Source organism: Guyanagaster necrorhizus (genome assembly GCF_019112545.1).
Source record: "Guyanagaster necrorhizus MCA 3950 unplaced genomic scaffold BT62scaffold_12, whole genome shotgun sequence".
Lineage (NCBI taxonomy): Eukaryota > Fungi > Basidiomycota > Agaricomycetes > Agaricales > Physalacriaceae > Guyanagaster > Guyanagaster necrorhizus.
The window spans coordinates 834,771-856,087 of NW_025064891.1; the positions used below are offsets into that span (position 1 = coordinate 834,771).

General features: G+C 48.5%; 9 protein-coding genes across 9 annotated transcripts; 5 read left to right on the forward strand and 4 right to left on the reverse strand.

Moving 5' to 3' along the window:
* Positions 1–364: 364 nt before the first annotated feature.
* On the forward strand, positions 365–2,148 carry BT62DRAFT_1076024 (uncharacterized protein). Its single transcript, XM_043179174.1, has 2 exons — positions 365–1,200; positions 1,253–2,148. Exons 1-2 carry the CDS (start codon positions 436–438, stop codon positions 1,772–1,774), a joined length of 1,287 nt encoding a protein of 428 aa, XP_043039967.1. The 5' UTR covers positions 365–435; the 3' UTR covers positions 1,775–2,148.
* Positions 2,149–2,350: 202 nt separating this feature from the next.
* On the forward strand, positions 2,351–5,446 carry BT62DRAFT_120986 (kinase-like protein). Its single transcript, XM_043179756.1, has 10 exons — positions 2,351–2,756; positions 2,806–2,992; positions 3,047–3,191; positions 3,244–3,332; positions 3,390–3,465; positions 3,523–3,688; positions 3,747–4,429; positions 4,479–4,794; positions 4,849–5,232; positions 5,308–5,446. Exons 1-9 carry the CDS (start codon positions 2,388–2,390, stop codon positions 4,951–4,953), a joined length of 2,136 nt encoding a protein of 711 aa, XP_043039968.1. The 5' UTR covers positions 2,351–2,387; the 3' UTR covers positions 4,954–5,232; positions 5,308–5,446.
* BT62DRAFT_931899 (acetolactate synthase) lies at positions 4,899–6,383 on the reverse strand. The gene is made up of 4 exons (XM_043186238.1): positions 6,056–6,383; positions 5,806–6,001; positions 5,308–5,752; positions 4,899–5,239 (listed from the first exon to the last, which is right to left on the reverse strand). Exons 1-4 carry the CDS (start codon positions 6,358–6,360, stop codon positions 5,136–5,138), a joined length of 1,050 nt encoding a protein of 349 aa, XP_043039969.1. The 5' UTR covers positions 6,361–6,383; the 3' UTR covers positions 4,899–5,135.
* Positions 6,384–7,059: 676 nt separating this feature from the next.
* Positions 7,060–7,276, reverse strand: BT62DRAFT_894924 (ribosomal protein S30; the record flags this gene model as incomplete). Its single annotated transcript, XM_043183193.1, has 2 exons — positions 7,060–7,105; positions 7,158–7,276. Coding segments are annotated over 2 exons (165 nt in total), but the record flags the coding sequence as incomplete, so codon positions are not given.
* A 502-nt stretch (positions 7,277–7,778) lies between these two features.
* Positions 7,779–11,761, forward strand: BT62DRAFT_1005767 (uncharacterized protein; the record flags this gene model as incomplete). The annotated part of the gene is made up of 10 exons (XM_043177179.1): positions 7,779–8,331; positions 8,379–8,462; positions 8,512–8,649; positions 8,702–8,776; positions 8,825–9,151; positions 9,200–10,051; positions 10,104–11,109; positions 11,165–11,330; positions 11,382–11,467; positions 11,530–11,761. The coding sequence occupies 10 exons, from the start codon at positions 7,779–7,781 to the stop codon at positions 11,759–11,761; spliced, it is 3,519 nt and encodes a 1,172-aa protein (XP_043039971.1).
* Positions 11,762–12,527: 766 nt separating this feature from the next.
* Positions 12,528–13,356, forward strand: BT62DRAFT_1005768 (uncharacterized protein; the record flags this gene model as incomplete). The annotated part of the gene is made up of 7 exons (XM_043177180.1): positions 12,528–12,628; positions 12,682–12,748; positions 12,809–12,822; positions 12,884–12,999; positions 13,051–13,127; positions 13,177–13,241; positions 13,287–13,356. The coding sequence occupies 7 exons, from the start codon at positions 12,528–12,530 to the stop codon at positions 13,354–13,356; spliced, it is 510 nt and encodes a 169-aa protein (XP_043039972.1).
* A 1,174-nt stretch (positions 13,357–14,530) lies between these two features.
* Positions 14,531–15,075, reverse strand: BT62DRAFT_1005769 (uncharacterized protein; the record flags this gene model as incomplete). Its single annotated transcript, XM_043177181.1, has 4 exons — positions 14,531–14,545; positions 14,592–14,750; positions 14,810–14,958; positions 14,991–15,075. 4 exons carry the CDS (start codon positions 15,073–15,075, stop codon positions 14,531–14,533), a joined length of 408 nt encoding a protein of 135 aa, XP_043039973.1.
* A 259-nt stretch (positions 15,076–15,334) lies between these two features.
* BT62DRAFT_931901 (uncharacterized protein) lies at positions 15,335–18,634 on the reverse strand. Its single transcript, XM_043186239.1, has 5 exons — positions 17,136–18,634; positions 16,981–17,084; positions 16,469–16,925; positions 16,109–16,417; positions 15,335–16,051 (listed from the first exon to the last, which is right to left on the reverse strand). The coding sequence occupies exons 1-5, from the start codon at positions 18,586–18,588 to the stop codon at positions 15,372–15,374; spliced, it is 3,003 nt and encodes a 1,000-aa protein (XP_043039974.1). The 5' UTR covers positions 18,589–18,634; the 3' UTR covers positions 15,335–15,371.
* Positions 18,635–19,291: 657 nt separating this feature from the next.
* BT62DRAFT_919757 (uncharacterized protein) lies at positions 19,292–20,208 on the forward strand (the record flags this gene model as incomplete). Its single annotated transcript, XM_043184175.1, has 5 exons — positions 19,292–19,303; positions 19,370–19,470; positions 19,497–19,986; positions 20,058–20,065; positions 20,103–20,208. The coding sequence occupies 5 exons, from the start codon at positions 19,292–19,294 to the stop codon at positions 20,206–20,208; spliced, it is 717 nt and encodes a 238-aa protein (XP_043039975.1).
* Between the last annotated feature and the right edge of the window lie 1,109 nt (positions 20,209–21,317).

Sequence of the window (21,317 nt, forward strand, 5' to 3'; positions counted from 1 at the left end):
CTGTTCTTACCCTCACATGCTCCTTACCATTGCCACTCTTTGCACGTCGTTTTTGTTCGTTGGTGACTCGGTTTCGGCTTGTGTACTATTACTTGTTCCCCTCGCATGGGATGTATGGCTGTATTATTTACGACAAATGAACCTGCTTGCTTGAATGGTACTTGATTTGCTTGATATTTGTTCATTGTCTTGTTTTGTGACCTATTCCTGGTGGCATTTGTCTTGGTCGATATATAATGAGTTGCGGACGTCCCTTTTGTTTTTCTAATTTCATTGCCCCTTGTCCCCGATCGAGCGTGGCTGTACTCTGCTATTTGTGTGTGCTTGCCGCCGTGAAATTTATTTCCGCGGCTGCTCCACGATTGCTCTTTACTTTTATCCACGGTCGTCTTGGTCGTCTCTCCTTTATCGTTCCCCTTGCCCGGCGTCGCTGTCATGGCAGGTTCCTCTGCATCGTCGACGAAGCCTCCAAGGCCACCTAACGCCTGGATCCTCTTTCGTTCAGACATGGTCCGCGTCATGCCCAAGCCTGCAAATGGGGCCTCTCAACAGTCGGTTGTGTCCAAGGCCATCTCAAAACTGTGGGCAGAGGCAGATCCTGATATAAAGCGCGAGTACGAGAGACGAGCGGAGATCAGGAAGCAGGAACACGCAGAGATGTATCCTGATTATCGTTTTCAGCCAGTAAAGAAAGAGGACAAGGAGCGCCGAAAAGAAGAGGCCAAGCAGGCCAAGGAGCGTAAGCGTCGCTCTGGTCGCAAGGATCGCGCTTCCGACCGTTATGAACCGTATCCGACTGCCACCACCTCCGCCGTCCGGACTGCGCCTTTCCCATTCCCCATTCCCAATTACCTCCCCCTCAATGCCAATCCTGACAGCTATGGGCCCCTTGGCCCAACGCCACCGATGTCGGCAGCTCCGTCTCCCTCTGAAAATGCGCCACTAGAGGTCCTCTCCGACGTCCAGGGTGCTGCTTACGCACAGAGGTACGAGACCATGGATAATGCCTCTTCGGCTTCCTCGTCTGCCGCGGCAAATGGCATCGTCCCGTCTATGCTGCTTCGGAGCTCGAACGATGCATTTCAAGAGCCGTCTCCATCTTCGATGGTACATTTACCGCCTTCCCCGCCTGCAGCGGCGACGCAGTCTTCTGGATTTTCATTCTCGTGGAGTGTTCATGATCAGCCGACCGTTCCTCATGTATGCTATCTCAAAGAAATGTTGTGTTTCCTGTACTAATCTTTTTCAACAGCAGCCCCTGTCATTGTCAGTGTCCATGCCTAGCGATGAGCAATGGAACGATCCAACATTTGATGACTCACTTGAGGCGTTGTTGACGTCAACCGACGACCCTTCTATATTCAGCCTATCTCACTTTGGCCCATTTCCAGACCACGCGACCCTGGGCGCCGTGGCACTTCCGATGTACGACCCCAACGCGTTCAATTTTGATTTTGACTTTGGAAATGTCGGATCGCAACCAACTGAGGATTCCACCGCGTCCAACGAGGGGATGCTATCGCACGGCTCTTCTCATATGACTCAGTATAACCTGGAAGACTTTATCAACTTTGATGCGTATGAACCCAACCACGCTCAAAATCTGCCTCCTTCCCCCCCTTCTCCTGAACTTGCAGATAAAGGGGCATATCAACCTCCATCAGGTGCAGCCCTTTCGGCCTCGCGACGCGTTGCGGGGAGCTGGAAGCAGCCTTTTGTGCAAGGGTCATCTCCCGATGTTACGCCTCTGCCGTACGGGGTCTCGGCCAATTAAACCCGCATAAAGATTTCTCCTCATCTGGCCCCTGCATTATTTTTTTTTTCATTCATCTAGCTCTCTTCATTTGCTTTCTTGCACGTATATATTCTTGCTGTTTGTAGCGGCATTCGCTTCTCCCCTGCGACCTCACTCACGTCTCCTCATCGCCTCTTATTCTCTCGGAAGTTGTCACGCTTTCTTTTTCGTTGCTGTGGTTGTTCTCAAGGTTCCGTCGTCGTTATTACATGCTATCAAAATTAGTCGCTTTCCCTTTTTCAATTTATCGTCGCATCATCTGTACAAATCCAAAGAATCTGCTCTGCAATTATGTTATTTATCTACTAACTTTGTAACTATGTACCTTGGCATGACGAATACAATGCTTCTACAGTACAATGACTCGGGCGAACAATGAGTAAAATTCCTGAGATCCATCTGACAAATGGGTCCTGGGACCAGTGAACAATGAACAATGAACAATGAACGATGAGTGATTGCTGATGGCAGTATCAATGTTCGACTGACATGGGAACTACCTACCTTAAGAGGCAAACTCGACAAACTCGGCCAGTTCCGTTTTCACCGTCGCCGCTGCGAGCACTGGTGGCTGTGTCTGAGCGTTGTCTGAATGCTCCAATACGCCGTCACGAACGTCTCTCCTGATGGCTCGACACCGTCTTTGGCAGATCTGAGCCGCCGGGCGTCAGTTATCTCGACCTCAAGCTCTGACACTGGTCATGTATCCACCGCGCCCACAACATCACGTCCAAGGCCCATACGTACCTTCTCCCCACCCAGGTCTGCTAGTCCCCTACCACCCACACCCAGGGCGTCCCGACCACCGTCATATCTTACACGCAACCTGGCCCTGTCTGCTGATCCACCAGAGTCAAAGATGAGCTCTAGGTCAACGTCGAGAGCCCCCTCAAAGTCACGCGGTCCGACGATAGAGGACTTTAATGTCGGCGAAACACTCGGCGAGGGCTCGTACTCTACGGTGCAAAAATTTCCTTTACGCCGCCACACCGTGCTGATTTCCGTTCAAGGTGCTCCTCGCCACTTATCTACGTACTGGCCAAAAATACGCTATTAAAACATTAGACAAAAACTATTTAATCAGGAAGCAGAAGATGGCGACCGCTCTGACAGAGAAGAACGCTCTCTTGCGGCTGGGTTCCGGACACCCTGGCCTTGTTCGCTTGCATTTTGCCTTCCAAGACGAATGGAGTTTATGTGTGTACCATACATAGTTCACCAAAATGAACCTTGTGCTCAATCGTCAACTAGATTTTGTTATCGACTTGGCAACCAATGGAGAGCTACAGACGTTGATATCACGCATGGGCTCACTCAGTACTCGCTGCAGCAGGTATTATGCAGCACAGATCATCGATGCCATCCATTTCATGCACGACAAGGGCGTCATACACCGGTGCGTCGTATTTTTTTCCCCCTTCCGCTTCGGTTGCGCTCACGACCTGTAGAGATCTGAAGCCAGAGAACGTTCTCATCGACGAAGCTTTCCGCATCAAAATAACCGATTTCGGAACCGCAAAGATACAGGACAGTGGATGTAAACCTATTTTCTTACCCTCCTCCCCCACGTTTGACGCTCATTTCCATTCATCAGTGGAGGCAGAGAGATTCGTCGGAACTGCCCAATACATCGCCCCGGAGCTGGTGTCTTCAAATGAAACGAGCAGAAGGCATGTCCGTTCTTCCTCATGAAGAATCTTCGCTTATTCTTTTATGTCATTCATTAGTTCTGACATCTGGGCCTTTGGCTGCATAGTCTACCAAATGATAGCTGGTCGATTCGCATTTTCTGGATTGTCCGAATATTTGACGATGCAGAAAGTAAAGAAAATGGAATACTCCTTCCCCGAGGGGTTTGATCAACAGGGAAAAGATCTAGTCCAGAAGCTGTTGGTGGGTCCTTACGCTTTGTTGCCTTAGATTTAGATTTACCTTACCTAATCGTACCAAGGTCCGCGATCCTCAGCAGAGGTTAGGCGCTGTGACCGAAGGGTCAGATAACGATATGAAGGCACTCTACTCTCACCCCTTCTTTACTTCCATCAACTGGAAAACTTTATGGACAGATCCTGCACCTCCCCTAGAATCTGGTCTCGTCAAGAAGGAGCACCCGCTTTCTCAAGGTGAAGACAAAAACTGGGAAGATGTCGGTGCCTCTTGGGACGAAATTGCGAGCAGTAGCAAAGACGATGGCATACCATGGGCCGCTGAAGGCAAACTATCGCCTATTATCCGTCATCGTGCATTCGATGCCGAACCTCAGCAAGTCGCCATCGAACGTAGTGGCCAGATACTACCAGCCAAACTTTCAGATATGCAGCTTGACCTACGCAGCTCCGACACACCTGAGCCCAAGCTGCCCAGTCCTCCAGATACGCCCACCGCTGTCAAGACACCACCACCTATCAATGTATCATCACGACCTCAGGATAATAACGATCCATTGTGCGCTTCTCCAGAAAGCTCGTCGGACGGCAGTCCAGTTGGTACACTTGTTGGAGCGCTTAGGTTAATGCGACCTTTACCCTTGGGCCCTGACTCCTTCATAGAGCAGCCAGACATCCTGCTGGAAGTTGAACGAGGGCGAAAGCAGGCTATGACTCCGGTCCAGGGGAATGGACCGCCCGTAGATTTGTTTGTACCACCATTCACTTTATAATATCCTTTCACTGACCTCCTAGAGGTCCTCCAGCAGATTGCTTTTGAATCTTCCCCCGACCGAACCAGTGATATTTACTTCAACGGTACAAGCGATATCCGCTAGACGGCGGGCGAGCAGGATTTTTCGCCCACTTGCGGTCTCCCCAACAAAATTAAAGACGCAACAGTTGGTTCTCACCAGTCGACGAGTCTTTGTCTTGAAGTATCCGCTCAAGTCCCCAGAAGATGTTACTGTCAAGGCGGAATATCTTTTGCGGAGTGATAATGCAACAAAGGATAAGGAGAGAGTATTATCAACGGTGGAGCCCAAAGGCGAACGAGAATTTGTTTTGCTAACTGTAAGCTATCTTATCTTCTCGTCTGACCCCCCCTGACTTTCGTTGCTTACATAGCCCTCGAAGAACGTAACATATATGGCTGAAGATCGGGACTTGGCGGCGACATGGGTCCGCAAAATTAATGAAAGACTCTCCCAACCAATTAATACACGGACGTGAAGCTGATAAAATCCATATTAATAGTGATACCTTGGACCTTCATATACACATCTCACTGCATTTTTGGTTTTTAATCATCCGGACAAGTGCTCGTACCACGTTTTATTACATCTTAATAGTTGTATAAATTGCCGTATTTTTATTGAGACAGGGACTCTGGGTTATGTTGAAGATATTTGTTTTTAGCCCGGTGGCAAAAGACTTGCATCCACAGCATGGCCGGTTGACTCTGACATGTCTTCCTCAGATGCATTGTCAATAGGTGTACGGGGCATGGCCATCAAACCTTTGAAAAAAAGAAAGAAAGAAAAAAGATGTTAGGCTGTATTACACACCAAGAAAAGTGATACCGACCAGTACGAGCTGCTTCGAGCACACCAAAAGGCTTGATTAGCTTCAAGAATGCCTCGACGCGATTCGTCTTTGCTGTGAGCTCGACGATCACGCTGTTAGTGCTAACATCGACAATCTTTGCGCCGAATTGAGAGGCCAACGTGGAAATCGAATGGAGATGCTGATGCTTTTGCCGAAGCGCTTGCGATGGGGTAAGAGGAATATTTGTGGCTGCCTCAGATAATTGATCAGGATGACCTCCCCGTTCAAAATTGTGGGCGAGGACGGTCTCCTGTTCTAATTTTGAGGGCTCCTTCCCATCCTCACATTTCCTTGGGTCATGCGATGGACCACCAACAAGCTGCTCGTCGAGGTATTCGGGACCGAGAATGGAGACCTTGACGAGGACGAGTTCACGTTGGATGGTACTCGTGTTGGTATAATCTAGTACAGCCCATACCGGTACCTAAGGAACAATGTGAAAGATGGGAACTCTTGAACGAAGTTGAAGGCACGTACGAGATCCTCGAGTTGCCTGCGAGCCTGTTCGACAACGCCATCCTGACCCTTGAGAACGATGCACATACGACTGAGGTCTGGAATTTCAGTGCTACACACGACCAAGGAGTCGATGTTGAAGCCTCTTCCTGCCAGGATACCTGAAACGCGAGAGAGGACACCGGGTTCATTCTGTACTAGACAGTTAAGGATATGTCTGAAAGTCGACCGTTGAGGTTCAAAAGCTAAGTCGGTCTATGACTCGACTCACCTTTTGAATGGCTGCAAACTTGGAGGAGGGGTATTGTACAGAATGTTGGTAACCGCCTCTTCAGCGGTCCTTGAGCGCGGCAGATCCATGGCAGGAAGAGGAGGCGGCCTCATACGCTGAGTCCTCTTGTAATCGAGGGCCGACGTGGAGTCGTCGATGGGCTTCGGGGGTTGAGGTGGCTTAATGGGGGCCTCATCGTCGGCTCTCGCCGTCGCTGATGAAGAGAAAAATCGCGTAGAGAGCGTACGCGTCGTAGAACGCGTCGCTGAGCAAGCAGTGACTCGCAAGCAAAGCAGACTTGTCATGGTTGCCTGATGGAAAAAGCAAATCTGCCCAAAAAAAAAAACCAATTGAATATGTGGCATACTTAATTGATAATATCTTCTCAAATAGAGAACTTTCAAAGCGGCAATAGGACATATTGGGGGGGCCAAAGTACCATACATGTCCGTTACTCTACTCCACATTACATGCCAAAACACCAGGGGAACTCGGAAGGAAGAACGGAGGGACCGGAACAAGAGGGAGAGAGGATCCTGAGGACCTGTACCTCCACCGCGTCTTAGTAGTTAGCTTACTTGCTGCGGTTAATCAAGTACTGAAAAACAAAAAAAAAAATAGGACGTATTGGGAACACAGAATAACATAATATGCAGAGCGCTCATCAACTAAAGAACAATCCCCAACCCTCTGCGTCAATCTACTCCGGAAGTCCCAAGCTCATCTGCTCCTGTGTCCAGGCTAATCCGATAAGAGGCATGTAAGCACTCTACTTTTCGGGGTTGGGATTCCTGGCGCAGCAAGAGCATAAGTACATCGTTGAAAAGAAGAGGAAATGAAAGGGATCAGATAGGAGCGAAAGACATTAGATGCATGTTTGTCAACAGGGGTAGTTTCAGTGTGAACTATGCTTGATCTTGTTGATTCATCCGAAGCGAAGAATAGCAGGCGGTGGGCGAGACCAGACCAGACTAGGCGCGCAAAATGAGACGCGAAAATGGCACTCACATTCGTCGTTTGCCTCCAGGTAGAGTCGTCACATTGACGAATCTGCAAAAAAAAATAAGCTTCATTTCCACACCCAACCGTCCGAGATGCTCACCGACGGTTGTATAGAACACGCTTCTTGGCGCGGCCCTTGGGTGTCTTTTTCTTCTCCTGGGCTTCAACCTTTGGTGTTTGTGATTTGACTTTGCCAGCACGGGCAAGAGATCCGTGAACTAGGAGAAATATAAGTCAACGAATGCAGACAACGACATCAACCACGAGGACGACGAACCTTTTCCCATATTGTCTTGAGGTGAAGCTGAAGGCAGACGACGAGTCTGTCTGAGTCAGCTCGACTATGCAGTTGGCCACATAAGGTTTCGGTAATTACCGGCCGACGCATGCCGGCCCTATTTGGCAAAAACAGAGAGTCATAACTAGTATTATTTTCTGCTTTTTCTATTGTTTCAACCAAAATCTATCAGAAGCCGCCGTCGAGTCAACCTCTTTACTCTGCATGGGATAACTTATTTCTGCTCGTTTACATCTTCAGCCGAAAATCACCGAAAATCACCGGTGCATCGCACTTCTAGTTGAGGATATTATATAATACCGATCAAAGAAGGACATTTGCTTTGAACCCTCTGTGCCTAGCGTATGTTGATCACGTGTTATACACGGTTGTTTACCGGCAATCGCGACGACACGCAGCTCGTCCTCTGTTTTGGACTTGGGCATGGACTCTCCATCAGTGCTACCTCCCCTACTTCCTCGTCTCAGGGTATCTCGAACACCTCGCAGCAATCCCGATGGTCCACAGTCAGGTCCATCACACCTCTCAGATCCCGTCGCAAGCAACAGCGTCGAGCTCAACATCGACGACGAGCCTTCCCGGAACGTGCTATCTTCATTCTCGATAATAGAACCATCTGCCACTTTTCTAGAAGATACCCCTGCTGCCCGTCTCCGTGCGGTCATGGCCAGACTTCCCCCATCATCCACAAATTCTACCGCGCTGCCGACTCCATCATCACCTTCAGAACGAGAATCCGACTTTGACCAGCCCCACTTTGCTTCCTCAATCACCAGTACAGCTCAAGAAAGCATCAAGAGTATATTCTCCCGTGCCCGACGCGATCCCGGAGACACACCCCGGAAAGATAACAGGCCCAGACGGAACAGCTTTGATGTTACCGAGGTGCAGGCTAGCCCTATGGCTCGAAAAGCGAAGCAGGAGAGAGCAAGAATCATAAGCAAAAGGCAAAGCATGAGTGACGAAGAGATCGAGAGTCCGTAGCTATCTTCGCGTTTTGAGGCCGTTCTGACATTTTCTCAGGAGTCTCTTATAGGTCTGATATCTCAGATGCCGACGTCTTCAGTGTGCATTCGAGAACTCCACGCGCCTTTGGTTCAATACGTGGTCAGTTCCATCTCAGTCTGCTTATCCAATTTCACTCAACTATTTCAAGATTCAGCAAACGATAACATCGACACTCAAGGCATGGTCGACGACCTCGGTAACAGCCAGGCGACACCTCCAGCCGCTACAAGCACTCCCCAGCACTCATTGCAAATGTCTTTCAACTCCTATCTCCAAGCTCAATCGAGTACGCATCACATAGTCTCATCCTTCATCAATATCCTCATTTTTTGTCACAGATTTGCTCGATCATGATTCAGAAATGCAGCGAGGGCTCCAAGGATTCGAGAGTGATGATGGAGGGTCTCCGAAAGGTGCGCTATACTTTCTATTTCTTTCCGGTATAGTAAGCCCTGTTCTAGTTGCTTTCTCCACTGCTTCTCGAAAGAAACAAGTAGATCCTCAAGCAACCATTCGTCCGCGTCCAGCGGACCGCTCTCAAGCTTCTTCAGGCACAAGTCGAAATCTGATAGACTTACAGCGTTCCCAGTCAGTCTCTACTCTCAAACCAGATCCGCCAAAATCTCGTCCTAATCAGTCGTCTTCCCATTCCATCAATCTCTCACATAGGAATTCTTTTCACACTTTCCCCAAGTCACCAGGACATTCTGGTTTAACTAGACGAGACAGCACTACCTCGATAAACACTTTCAATGACCGAGCAAGCTCTGAGGGATCATACACCGATCGTGAGTGTCCAACGTTCTCGTCGCAATAGACAACTGACGTGCTCATAGATCGGGGTCGTAGAGCTGAATTGAAATCCAAACACAACGATGACCTAGAACGCCAATGGGATAAGCCCCATCGTCGGACATTGTCTAGTCTGAGCCAGTCCTCCACAGATGCTATGCGCCTATCCTGGTCAGGAGGACTGCAGCGTCACAATTCCCTTTCTAGTTCTCGTTCTGCTTCTCCTGCTAGTTCGCGGACAATCGCCAGCGAAGAACGTGATCGTGAACTAGAAGTTCAATCCGAGGTCGACCATGAACGAGAGCGGAACTGGAACTCCCCACATCCAACATGGTATAGTCAAACTACCCATCGTAGCCATTCTAGCCGTGCCAATTCCCCGATGCCACCATCTCCCACCGCTTCTACGTCGCCCCACTCATCTTACAAGAGAACTCGACCTCGCATGGACTCAAAGGTCACTGCTCGAGGGGCTCCTTCACCCGGCCTCAAAGTTCCTGAATCTCCTCGGTCGCGTGTAAGACCGAGGACCTATTCGTCTCGTTCAAATTCCCCGTTACCGCCTGATTCTACTGCCTCCCGAAGTGCTCCATCCCGTTATTCACATTCAAACGTCTCCATCAGTCCCACACATAGTAACACCAATGAAGAAAAACGACCACGGTCGTGGTCTATGTCTTCAAAACCTACTTCAAAAGATACCTATCAGCGGACAAATATTTCCCCAAAGACGTCTTCTTCCCCTTCAACAACGTCCATTGCTACCAAACACAAATCATCAGGACTTCCTAGGCTCTCAGGTCACTCTAAAAGTGCAGCAAGGACCGTTGACCACGATAAGCCTATTAGCAGCCAAGCCAGCGAGATAGGCCATGCTTATGACGAGCAGTCTACAGGTCGGTTCAGAACTAAGTAGCACTATCCTTCGCTAATTACATTTCTTTCAAGATACTGATGAGGATTTGCCTCAAGAGAGTACACCCACACTCAAAACGGCGACGTTAACCCAGTCACAGACTGAGGAAAGAAAGTCCCCTTCCCTGCAGCTTTGGTCACAAACAACACGAGACGAATCACGTCCATGCCGACCTATTGACCCACCCGTCACTCCACCACTGGCATCCCCTTTGTCATCGCCATCTGCGCCACCCACTCCACCTAGTTCAGAGCCATTGTTCACTACCCCTCATCGAAGGTCCTCTTTTTCCCAATCTGAATATCAGACACTGTCACCTCCAAAGGAACTCCCAGAATTGCCTGGCCCACCATCATCTGGTTCTGAGAACGAACAAGATACTGAGCCCGTTGACCAAGTAACGGTGTCGAAAACGCCGCCGCCGCCTGGTGCCTGGTCTTATACTCCCGCTCCACGACTTGCGCGATCGAATCCTCTGCCGGTAGATAAAGAAGGTCCTCAGGACGGTACACCTTCTCCTGAGAACTCGACTCCATTAGCACGCACTACTTCCCTGCCTCCACAGACACCTGCCCCTCCCGGCGGATGGCTGATGACACCGAAAAAGAGCGTACGATTTGATCCACCACTTACGGAATCTGACCAGTCTGGTACCGAAATAACACCGAATTCGTCTGCAGAGTTCCATGATGAATCAACACACAGTGAGACATCCCGCACTACTAGGGAGAATGGCATTTTGAGGCCATCTTCTGCTCTCAACATTGATAGCAATGTATCGGATATTCCACCTACACCTGTATCGCCCTCCAAGTCTCGAAGGACGCCAACTGTGAACTTCGTGGATGAATATGGGAAGGAAGAGAAACCAGATAAGAGCCACGGTTCTCCTCGTAATCGGAGCGCAATTCGAATAGTGGATGCTATGGGGCGTGAAGTCGATGACAGCATGGAAGAACCTTTAACACGAACGGAGGCGGTCACTCATATGCGACAGGGATTGTCACAAATTGCGCAAGGTCTGGAGGATGTTTGCCAGTAAGTCTCGTTTTCGTACCACAAATGCAACTGTCAGTTGAGAGATATCTAACAGGTCGGGCCCTGACATCGATATGGCTCGGTTAACAGAGCTGGAGCAGATGTCAAAGACATCTCGCAAGCAGAGGGAGGAGCTTGCGCGAAAGTTGCACCACGCCGACGAGGATGTGAGACGAAAGGTTGTGTCCCTACGAGAGAGCATGAGCAAGAACAAAATCGTTGTAAGTTAGCGATCAATCCTGACCGTGCATATTATTGACCCGCGCGAACAGATCCCGGCTCAGGTGGGCCGTCGATGTCCCTCGTTGTCATGGATAGCGTTTGCTATCATCGTCCAGTTGTTTTTGATCTTAATCATGTACCTGTAAGAATATTTCGTCTTACTATAATTCTGGCAATGAACTCAAAAAACACTAACAGAATATCGGGCTTTCATGCTCGAGACCTATTCCTTACCACTTATTATGACCCATTTTATGCGGAGCTGCATATGTATACCACTAAACCCGATTATACCATAAATTGGCTGTCACCGGCCGACTCACCACCAATGTCGCAGGGCGGGGACAGACTTATTACGCGAGTTCTGAATATGTTTACTGACTGGTGGTGGGACACTGGAGAACGAAGTGTTTCGTGGCCCCCAACCTAAGAGTGTCCGCGTGGTATTTTATTAATATTGAATAATTTCCTGTACCTTTTCACTGGATCCAGGCTGGCTTTTGGGCCGTATACCAAAACTATTTTATCGATAGCAAGGCTGGCCGATGATAACCACACAGGGTAACGTGTCTTGATGTTCTTACGCATGTTCAGTCAGTCCCTGCATTGAACCATTCGTATAGGCTAACTAGTCGGCGTTGTGACACAACCACTGTCAGCGAGACCCGGCCCTCGAGCGATAGTCGACGTGGTAACTGCAGCCTGTTTCCAAGGATTGCTCTGTCTTAACTCTCGGTTTACTGTTTGAGGAACTTCCTAAGTCTTGGCGATCACTTGGATACGACTATGGTGTTCATTTGTATGGGCTTTCAGTGTTCCTTAATATGAGAATCTCCCCATGCATGGTCATGCTTTCCCGCATTCTAATGGCACCAGTGATTCTGAATGCATTCATTCGAGTTCCTCTGGCAACGGTCAAGATGAAGTGAAGAGACATGCGATTGCATTGGCCATTCCATCACTTCTTCCCGGAATTTCTAAAGGATCTCACGGTCGTATATAAATAAGGCCCACGATGCTCCACGGAAATTGTCATTTTCAACTCGAGCCTTTGTTGACGCCTTGACGGCGTTTCATTTCCTTCTTCCCTTTTCTTCAGGTTTCTCCCTCCTTACCTTCCTTTCACAGCTAGTCTGCTTCCTGTCCTTTCAAGTTCTCAATTCATCTAATTCTGTTCTCCTTTCGCTGGGTTTGATATGATCCAAACTACTTGGGTCGTTGCTCTTGTTTCTTTGTGCTTTGGTCTTGTCCGTGCCGCACCCGTAGCCCTGATGCCTCGCGCATTCGAGCTTCTTGAGTAGGCTTGCCTCATTGTTGAAACTGACAACGCACTGAGACTCAATCGGATAGCTATGCTGACTTCCAAATCTCCGACGGTGTTGCTGGCAATGCTTCTGCTGAAGCCAATGCCGTCTTTGTTGGCGAGTCCTCAGTCCTCACTGATTAATGATCGCTCTGACAAGGAGCACTTTCACAGATCCCTTCGCAAACGTCGATTTAGCCACTGTTGATAGTCAAACTTTGGTTTGTTCAAGTTCTCTCGTCTTGCGAGTGCCAAAGAAGACTTATTACCCAAACAGGATAATATGCAGACAATGAGGGAAGCCGCCGAATCTGCCGAAACCGAAGGCTTCGATCCTGCCATTGCTGCGGCCAGTGGAGCTACAGGTGATTATCCTGACCATTCATTCGAATAGCACACTGAGGCTGTCATCCCAGCTGATGCTCTACAAGTCGGAAAGATCAAGAACAAGGTCCTGAAGCTGACCGGAGAAGTTCAGGTTCTCAACATCAAAGTCAGTTCTCTGCTCTTGTTGTTATGAAGGCTCATGCCACGCTATGTAGATCGCTCAAGCTCAAGCTGCTGGTGATGATACTTCGGACTTGGAAGATTCGTTAGCTGAAGAACAGTAAGTAAGAGACGTTTTTAAGGAGCCCGACTGACCCTATCTCAGGACGAAACTTAATACCAACATTGCCACAGATGAAAAGAGTGCCGGCCAGACTTCACAATCGTTTACCTGAATTACGGAAGTGGTCGTCGTATACACCAATTTACTTGTTCCAGTACACAGGGTAGAGCATAGGCTCAATTTGATAGACTCATCTCTAAGATCCTGATCGTTCAATTCCTGGGAACTGCAATGGTTTGCAACTTCATTACCTTGGTAGTCTATATTTCATATCACCCTGCCCTCAGCCGAAACTCTAACCAGAAACATTTTCGTGTCTTCCAGTGCGAGAAGCTTTCCAGGCCCTGCGAACACTAGATTTGCAGATCCCGTTTTCCAGATAAAATCTCCCGCTGAGTGTTCCTTTATTGTTCCAAACCTAGCTCAGTCTAAGAGCTGCTAGACAGAGAAAGGAAATAGGCATGGACGCACCATCCCAATAGAGGTATAGACGTTACCATTGATGGCTGGGGAGTGAGTTAAATAATTCATAGAATCGTAGTGATTACCATCTGCGGCCCCTGTGTCGACGTACGCGACCACTCTACGGTTTTTCAGTACTTCAGTTTCAAGGTCAACGACAAATACGTAGCAGATAAAGATGCGATGAACTGAGTAATTTGATGAACAAAAAAACTCTGTACACTGCAGCAGGAAGTGTTTGATTGCCCCCCCAAATCCTCCTCCCTCGCTTTAAGTGTCGCCGCTGCACGAATTCATCAGTATGGATTTAGAAAGCTACGCCAGAGAAGCTAACATGTAACATGTTGAGCCGTCGGGTGAGAATGTAATATCATTCGTCCATTACAACGCGAACCGAGCCCAGCCGTAATGGGTCCATACGTTATCAGCTGGTCGCATATAAACCGTATATAACTTTGCCGAAGAAGTTGTCCAGGAGAATAGTGGTATCGTACGGTGGATGGGGATCAATGAGTACGATCAAAGGATGAGATTGTGCGCGACCAGACGTGACAACCAGGTGTGAGCTATGGTACGGCCCTGTTCCGCCATTTGCCATTTGGACTGTTTCTGCGAGACCCAGCTATCATGTCTTGGACATGAAGTTCAAGCGCCAGGTTCAAAATGGGCGACAAGCTACAGTCGCAGAGGGAATATTGACAGTTCCAGATGCCTTGATAGCATCAATAGCCACTTCAGCCACCGCTATACTAACCTTTGAAATGACATCGTTATTGTCCCAATCACTCATTCAAAGGTCGTCTTCAGCATCATTAGCGAAGATGTCAGTAAACAACGATCTAGGTAGTTGTAAGCATTGTATCAATGTGTGAAGTAAAAGCGTACCTCAGTCTTCACCCGAATGGTTGTAAAAGATTGAGGTACGACAGGAGACGAAAAAAAAATGGTAGCGATCGCGAGACACTTGACTATAAATAAAGGGAATCCAAAAGGTCCGACAATGGGCGTTGGCTGAATCTCTCGACAGAAGAAAACCTCCTCCGTCTCAATATAGGTGTCTCATGAGCAAATGCAAATGCGGAATTTGAAGGGACTTCATATACAAGCGATCCACCTAGAACATTGATGAACAAAGCATCAAATATCTGAAAAAATGGAGGGCTTGAGTTGGTGGGATTGAAGAATTCGTCGGCGCTGAATGCGTTTTCACAAAATGTGGCGTTGGTTCCCAAGACGGCAAATGTAGTTCGATCTATGAACTGGAGCAGAGATCAACTTTCTTACAACCCCATGCAGCGGTCGACCACGAAGTTGCCACAGAATTAGGCGGGACGGAGCTCCCATTTGACTGGAAGACGGCTTGCGGCATCCAGACGCAGGATTGTAATAAAAGAAATTTTCAGACCGTCCCACGAACGCTAAGTCAAGACGCTATCCAATCCTCCTTTTACAAGGTATTTCCGAAGATAGAGCCATGGAGGTCGAGCTCGAACAAACGATCATTTTACGTCTTGCTTCAACGGTTGTGGCTGTCGTAGGCATTCCGTAGAGTTGTTTTAATTGTTCATATCATACAACGCACCAAATCCACATAATACCTAATTGATAACAGTGAAAAACTACAAATAGCGCAATAAGCTTTAAATCGAACCAAAAGAGCTGTTCTTAATCCAGCATTTCAGCTCCCGTATTAACATCCATTATCACATCTCGCAAATTCTCTTTAATGTGCCGAATGCGCTCTTCCATGTCATCCAGTCTCCTCGTCATCGAAATAATCTCATCGCCGATCTTCGTCGGATCAAAATGTCCGTCCGTTACCGCAACAACGGCACCTTTACCAGCCGACAACTCGTCCCATAGTGCAGTGACCACACCGTGAATCCATTTCTCCCGCTCCTCTGTTGTCTGCAACACCTTCCGTCTCCCAGATTCAGCTTTGTATCCCATCCGCGCCAGCGTCCATATGTTGCTGATAACCAGAAGCACGATGATGAAGATCAGGATGGTCGTAGAAGACGACTGGTCCCAAGCGTCCCCGATAAGCTCCAGAGCGCCTTTAGTGCTCTGTTTAGCAACAGACGCAGCACCTTCGAATGTATCCCAGGCCCATTGCAGACCACGGCGGTTACGTTCATGTTCACGCTGTTTCCGACCTTCTTCCGATGTTGGTTCAAGCGTGGGCTGCTTGACATCCTCGGCAGGTTCAACCAGCGTTAAAGCAGCCGGATCTACACCTTCAGGTACAAACTCGGATTGGTGCTCTTGGATATAGGCACGCATAGCTTTCTCCAGATCGACATGGTACACCTTCTGGCCGTCGATAGCCGATCTCTCGATGATACCTAAAGAGTTTCATAAACAAACCGTAGAGGAAAGGGGATGACAACTGAAACTCTCACCCTTAATGAAACTCCTTCCAGTCCACTCGACCTGGGTGGTCACAATCACCTTGGAAGACATGGCACTGGCCCACATGATGCAAGTCCTCGTCTTCACTGAAAAGACACCGCCGCTAGGAACGTCCGGTGTCCGTGTCGTCGTTACAGTGACAATATAATCATCAAAGTCACAGTGCTCAGTCTCGTCGTGAATTTCACACTTTGTCTGCTTCGGCCCAACACTGTTGCTGAGCGGCTTGATGTACGACATATTTCGGGCAAGGAGATTGGAGCCAGGCTCGATCGGGGCCCAATCAGATACTTGGATATCTGTCGACCCGTTAACCTAGGAGGTCGAGATATCCAAGAAAAAAGACACACCAATAAGCTTTTGATCGACGACCAAGAACTCCTTCATGAACCCACTCGCGAACATAAGATTGTATATTCGTTCGGGAGTGCCTGGTATGATCATCTCCAAAGCTTTCTCGGAATAATGTGTCCCATCCTTGCCGCACTGACACTGCGTTACCTTTCTCTTCACGGTTCCAACTTGCTTACCGACGATCACGGCATCACCATTAACGCTGCCGCCGATAACAGTTCCTTCAAGGATCTGATCAGCAGCTTGTTCCACAGATCCTGAACCGAGACTTTGCGTGTCTTCAGGCCGAGCAAGGCGCCAGATATTATATATGACATCAAATGTCGTGTCTCTGGATAAAAAGGAAGCAAAGTTATACTTGGCTTGACGCGTCGTGATCTGGATGGCGTTGGGTATCACAAAAGCGGTCATCTTCTTCTCCAAGGCGATGATTTCATAAATAGGTATAGAGAGCTGCCAAAAAGGTTGCATCTCATCTGTCAGGGGAAGGACATGTAGAATGACTTACATCTGTGATCCAGCCGAAGATGTTGGCATGAAAACAAATATGGTTTTCGGATATGTATAGCCTCCCTTGAATCAGAATCTCTCGCTGTAGCGCGCAGCCGTAATCTGACAAGACCTTAGTTGGCCGGACACGCATAATGGTGCTTTATGATGCACCTTCGATCAAATAGTCACCCTCCGGGATTGCAGGGAACAGCTCATGAAAGTCGGCATTCCTTCTACTGCTGGCCACTGCGAAGCCGGTAACAGGTATGTCAGAAGAAGCCAAGTCCAGGTCCATCAACGGGTCCAAGTCGTCTGAATCCCCCTCGTCTTCATCTGAGGTCTCATCCTCCAGCCCTGAGTAATAGTCAGGACCTCCACCGGCCTGGTCATCGATATATTCAGAGTTTATGTCGCTATGAATTGACATCGACTTGCGCCTAGGTGACGCTGTAGATGACCGCTTCGACTTCGGGGAAAAGTCAGACGATCCTGCCCTGGTATGTGACGAAACAGCGGAAGTAGAACCAGTATGATTCAGGTAGGGTGGCGAGGGCAGGGAAGACTTCCTTTGGGCAGGAGGACTGAGCTGGACCTGGTGGGGTGGTGAAAGAACGGGATTGGCCATGGCCAAACCAGAGGCAGCGATGGCACTCGCGAGACCTGTTGGTTTTGTCGAGGGGCGTTTCCATGGTCGGCTTGTCGGCTTCTTCCCATTTTGTGGTGTGATCACGGACTTAACCGATGTGGCGTCACGGTCGAGAGACCCGGCAAGGAACGTCTTTCCATTCCTCACTGCTCGTCCTGGATTTTCTCGTGAACCAACTGGAAATTCAGGCATTGTGATCGATGTAGGCGACTCCACAATGGCACTCTTGGAAGCATCATCTGCATTTTGGCTGTCATTGGCATTTCCAAGACTGAGATCTGGTGTCGTGGCAGCTCGGGAATGGGTAGTGGATATGGGTAGTGGTGGAGGTACGTCTCTCAGGGATTTGTTGGATGATTTTCGATGTATCTCGGGGGTGAATGGGGTAGCCAATGTCCCTCCTGCAGGCAAAGGTGGCGCCGTGGAGGTGGTATTTTTCGTGAAGGCCTCACGAAGGTTGGATTTCGAAGATGAGGCCGTATTTGAACGTGAAGGAGGTCGTGATTGGGAAGGCGGGACCGTCTTTGACGATGAAGTCGCAACATCAGCGACAGTCGGGAGTACGGGCAGTTCAAACGGACGTTTTGAAGGCGATGAAGGTGTTCGATGACGGACGCTATTGTTTGCAATGCTCGCACTACCATCCATACCGCTGCTACCATTAGCAATGCTGTTTTCCTTCTCTTTATTTGAATCGCCTGTAGCCGAGCTCGGCGATGGTGGTACAACCATCACACTTGGATTGGCATCCTGGTCGAGCTGGCTGGTGTTTATTCTCGAAGCCTGGCTATTGGTTGCTTTTTTGACCGGTGAACCAGACGCAAAGATGCTCCCGGGCGGAGACGCGCTCATGCTGATAGCAGAAGAAGTTCGACTGCGAGGAGCAGGCGAAGGCGACTGTTGGAAGTCGATGGAACGATCACGACTATGCGTGGAACTGGGCGACTTGACGAGCTTGGAGAAAAAATTGGGCGCCATTGCGATTACCTGAATCCAATGGCGACGATGAAGGACAACCAAATTCCGCGTCCTGGCTCTCAGTCACACCGTTACTGTGACATGACAGCCTCCGGTTTGTCAATTTCGAGTTCGTGTCGTAAGAATTTCCTATACTCTTATCTTACATTTGGTCCTATTTTCACCCAACCATAGGGAGAATTCGAGGCACTGAAGCGCACTATCACTGATCGTTTGACTTGGCACTACACCTTCCTTGACGCATTGACGTACCCAGAGACCGACTTTGTTCCAAGTCGATCTGCTAGCTCCTGGATATCAACCGATGTGTCATTTGAACGAATCGTCACTTTTCTGCATCAAATAACTAAATCCCACCCAACCTGACATTTGGACAGAGTGAGTTCCAGTTCTATCTCGACATCTTTTCGCTGAAGTAATAGTCATGGCCACCAAGGATCTACGCTATTACTCAAGATCCAAAGATCCTGACACATTCGCACCGCAGCATCCACCCCGAACAACGTGCCTTTGCCACAAAGTGCCGAATAAATCGCCACACGTTCCCACCCGAAATTCGTCTGATTCGAACCTCAGCTTCGCAACAAGTCACTCTTGGAAGAACCAAGCCCGTATCCAACATTTCAAAGACTCGAGTTAAGATGGGGGACCGACCGACTGACCCTATTCCATATCCGACCGGACGATAGTGCTGCTACTCTTCATGTACGCTTCGGTGCTCCAGGATCTCAGCAACAACTATTGTCGATAAATCACTGCGTCTATTTTACACCTCTCGAAGGCCGAGTCATCAAACTCGCTCCCATCATACGACGAGCCGCCACTGGCACCAGAGGCATCTTTCCAATCTGGAAGTTGCGTCACAGAAGTTCAAGAATTGACGTAGCCTCGATACTTTTTCTGCTTAGGTCGTTCATCCCCGCGTGCCGGTTTTCTATTGCGAAGGCAGTGTTTCTCCGAGCTACCCATACCTACGCCGAAGTTGTGTCCGCGACAGAAAATGAGTCTCAACTTTTCGCCCATGCGATTCGGTATTATCGCACAGACAAGCTTAAAGGCCTTGGCTCACCCCACACCCAAGTAGTGAAACAGCAGTGCATTGCTCCACGTATACTATATGACAAGGACGTCAGCGGTGGTACTAGTACTACACTTCTGTACTTTCCACAAGCTGCCTTCGCACTACACGTTGCTCTTGTCATTCCCCCTTATCCAGGCTGGCAAAGTTGCATCTGCGACGTCCGGGCCAATATCTGGATTTTCCAGAAATTCTTGAAGGGTAGAAGCGTTATCCGTTACCAGAATGTCGGTGTCATAACGATTTTCATCTTGTCTGCATTATTGATAGTTTCGCAACGCGTTATTCCCGAATTGATCCAGTGGAAGCCTGGGAAGAGAGTGAGTATCAAAGGGTGGTTACGGGATTGGTACTAGCATGACACGAGTCACGATATCGTGCTGTTTTACAGCACGTCTTGTAATTATCCAGCAATGCATTTAAATTTAAATGCCAGGCCAGGCCAGACGCAAGTAGCGAAGCGCCTGCAGGAGTTTTGGAATATACGTGCTTCGACTTTTACGAACTTGAACTTGAAGGACATCATTGCGGCGGCCGTATGACTTATAAAGTTACATAAAGGAAAATATGAGCAGGCGATTCATTATTGGGTGACTTCCCGCAGCATTTAGAAACACAGACCATTTTCTAAATCCATCAAAGTCCCAATTTGAAATCATTTAGAATTTATATTTCTAAACCGTAAACCAATTTAGGTCTGGAAACACAAACAGCGATCGGTGAGGGTTAACTGAGGCAGAAACGAGAGATAAAGGCGAGATAGGTATTACTTTCCTTTAATCCTGGACTTTATAGGCCTCGATAGGCATCCGAAGTGGACTGCCTTACAAGTTTGTTACTACCGTGAATTCCAGAAAATTACCCGAGTCGGGTATGAAAAAGACAGCAGTTGGGATGGAAAAAAATGGCTGGTTCTCAAGAAAACAACTGGGAAGTAGCCTTATAGACACTTCACAGTATTTGTTAGGTCCACCAAAGATTCAGTGCAAGGATACAAGGCTAGCAGAGCAAAAATGAGCTTTGGACTGAAGACAGGCGCGCAGGTACATGAGAGGCGACGTGAGTGAAAGAAGACGCCTCGGAAACTAACAGGTCCAAATAGAGATCGAGATTGATGGAATTGCCAGATGCGGTTATCAAAGGTTTAGAAACATAATTTAGAAGGGGGGGTCGGAGGGGTCGTCTAGACTAAAATCTAGACGAGGGTGTCTCCCATCAAATTGTGGCGCTCATCCAATTTGTTATATCGGCATTGCTCGGCATCTCTGATTTAGAATTTAGTTTAGGTTTCTAAACGCTGCGGGAAGTCACCCATTACCTACAACCGTTTGCATAGTCGGGGGCGTTTTGTGGAAGGGTCAGACTTGAGAAGAGATCCGAGATGGCCATAAACCCAAAATGAAAGTTCGAACTACTCTCTCCGCAAACAGCTGTAATGAACAGTTGAATGTCCAAGAGTATCAATTCAATTATCCTGACTGCGCGTATGGCAATTCCCGCTCCAGCTCTCGCAAAGACCACTTCCTGATCTCCCTAGGCTTGAAGAGTATCAAAATATCGTTTGAATACCCCGCACGCCTTTCTTTTCCATGCCAATGTGTTTGTTCTTGCCTTCTTGCCTTGTTCAGTATATAGCAACCTCATGTCTCTT

Coding starts and splice junctions, on each gene's coding strand:
- BT62DRAFT_931901 (XM_043186239.1), bottom strand. CDS start 18,588: ATGGCGCCCAATTTTTTCTCCAAGCTCGTCAAGTCGCCCAGTTCCACG. Junction 17,085..17,135: donor GGGTGACTATTTGATCGAAG/GTGCATCATAAA, acceptor AGGTCTTGTCAG/ATTACGGCTGCGCGCTACAG. Junction 16,052..16,108: donor TGGAAGGAGTTTCATTAAGG/GTGAGAGTTTCA, acceptor GAAACTCTTTAG/GTATCATCGAGAGATCGGCT.
- BT62DRAFT_120986 (XM_043179756.1), top strand. CDS start 2,388: ATGCTCCAATACGCCGTCACGAACGTCTCTCCTGATGGCTCGACACCG. Junction 2,757..2,805: donor GCGAGGGCTCGTACTCTACG/GTGCAAAAATTT, acceptor TTTCCGTTCAAG/GTGCTCCTCGCCACTTATCT. Junction 2,993..3,046: donor CCAAGACGAATGGAGTTTAT/GTGTGTACCATA, acceptor ATCGTCAACTAG/ATTTTGTTATCGACTTGGCA.
- BT62DRAFT_931899 (XM_043186238.1), bottom strand. CDS start 6,360: ATGACAAGTCTGCTTTGCTTGCGAGTCACTGCTTGCTCAGCGACGCGT. Junction 5,753..5,805: donor GCAGGCAACTCGAGGATCTC/GTACGTGCCTTC, acceptor ATTGTTCCTTAG/GTACCGGTATGGGCTGTACT. Junction 5,240..5,307: donor GCTCGAAGCAGCTCGTACTG/GTCGGTATCACT, acceptor TTTTTTTCAAAG/GTTTGATGGCCATGCCCCGT.
- BT62DRAFT_1076024 (XM_043179174.1), top strand. CDS start 436: ATGGCAGGTTCCTCTGCATCGTCGACGAAGCCTCCAAGGCCACCTAAC. Junction 1,201..1,252: donor ATCAGCCGACCGTTCCTCAT/GTATGCTATCTC, acceptor CTTTTTCAACAG/CAGCCCCTGTCATTGTCAGT.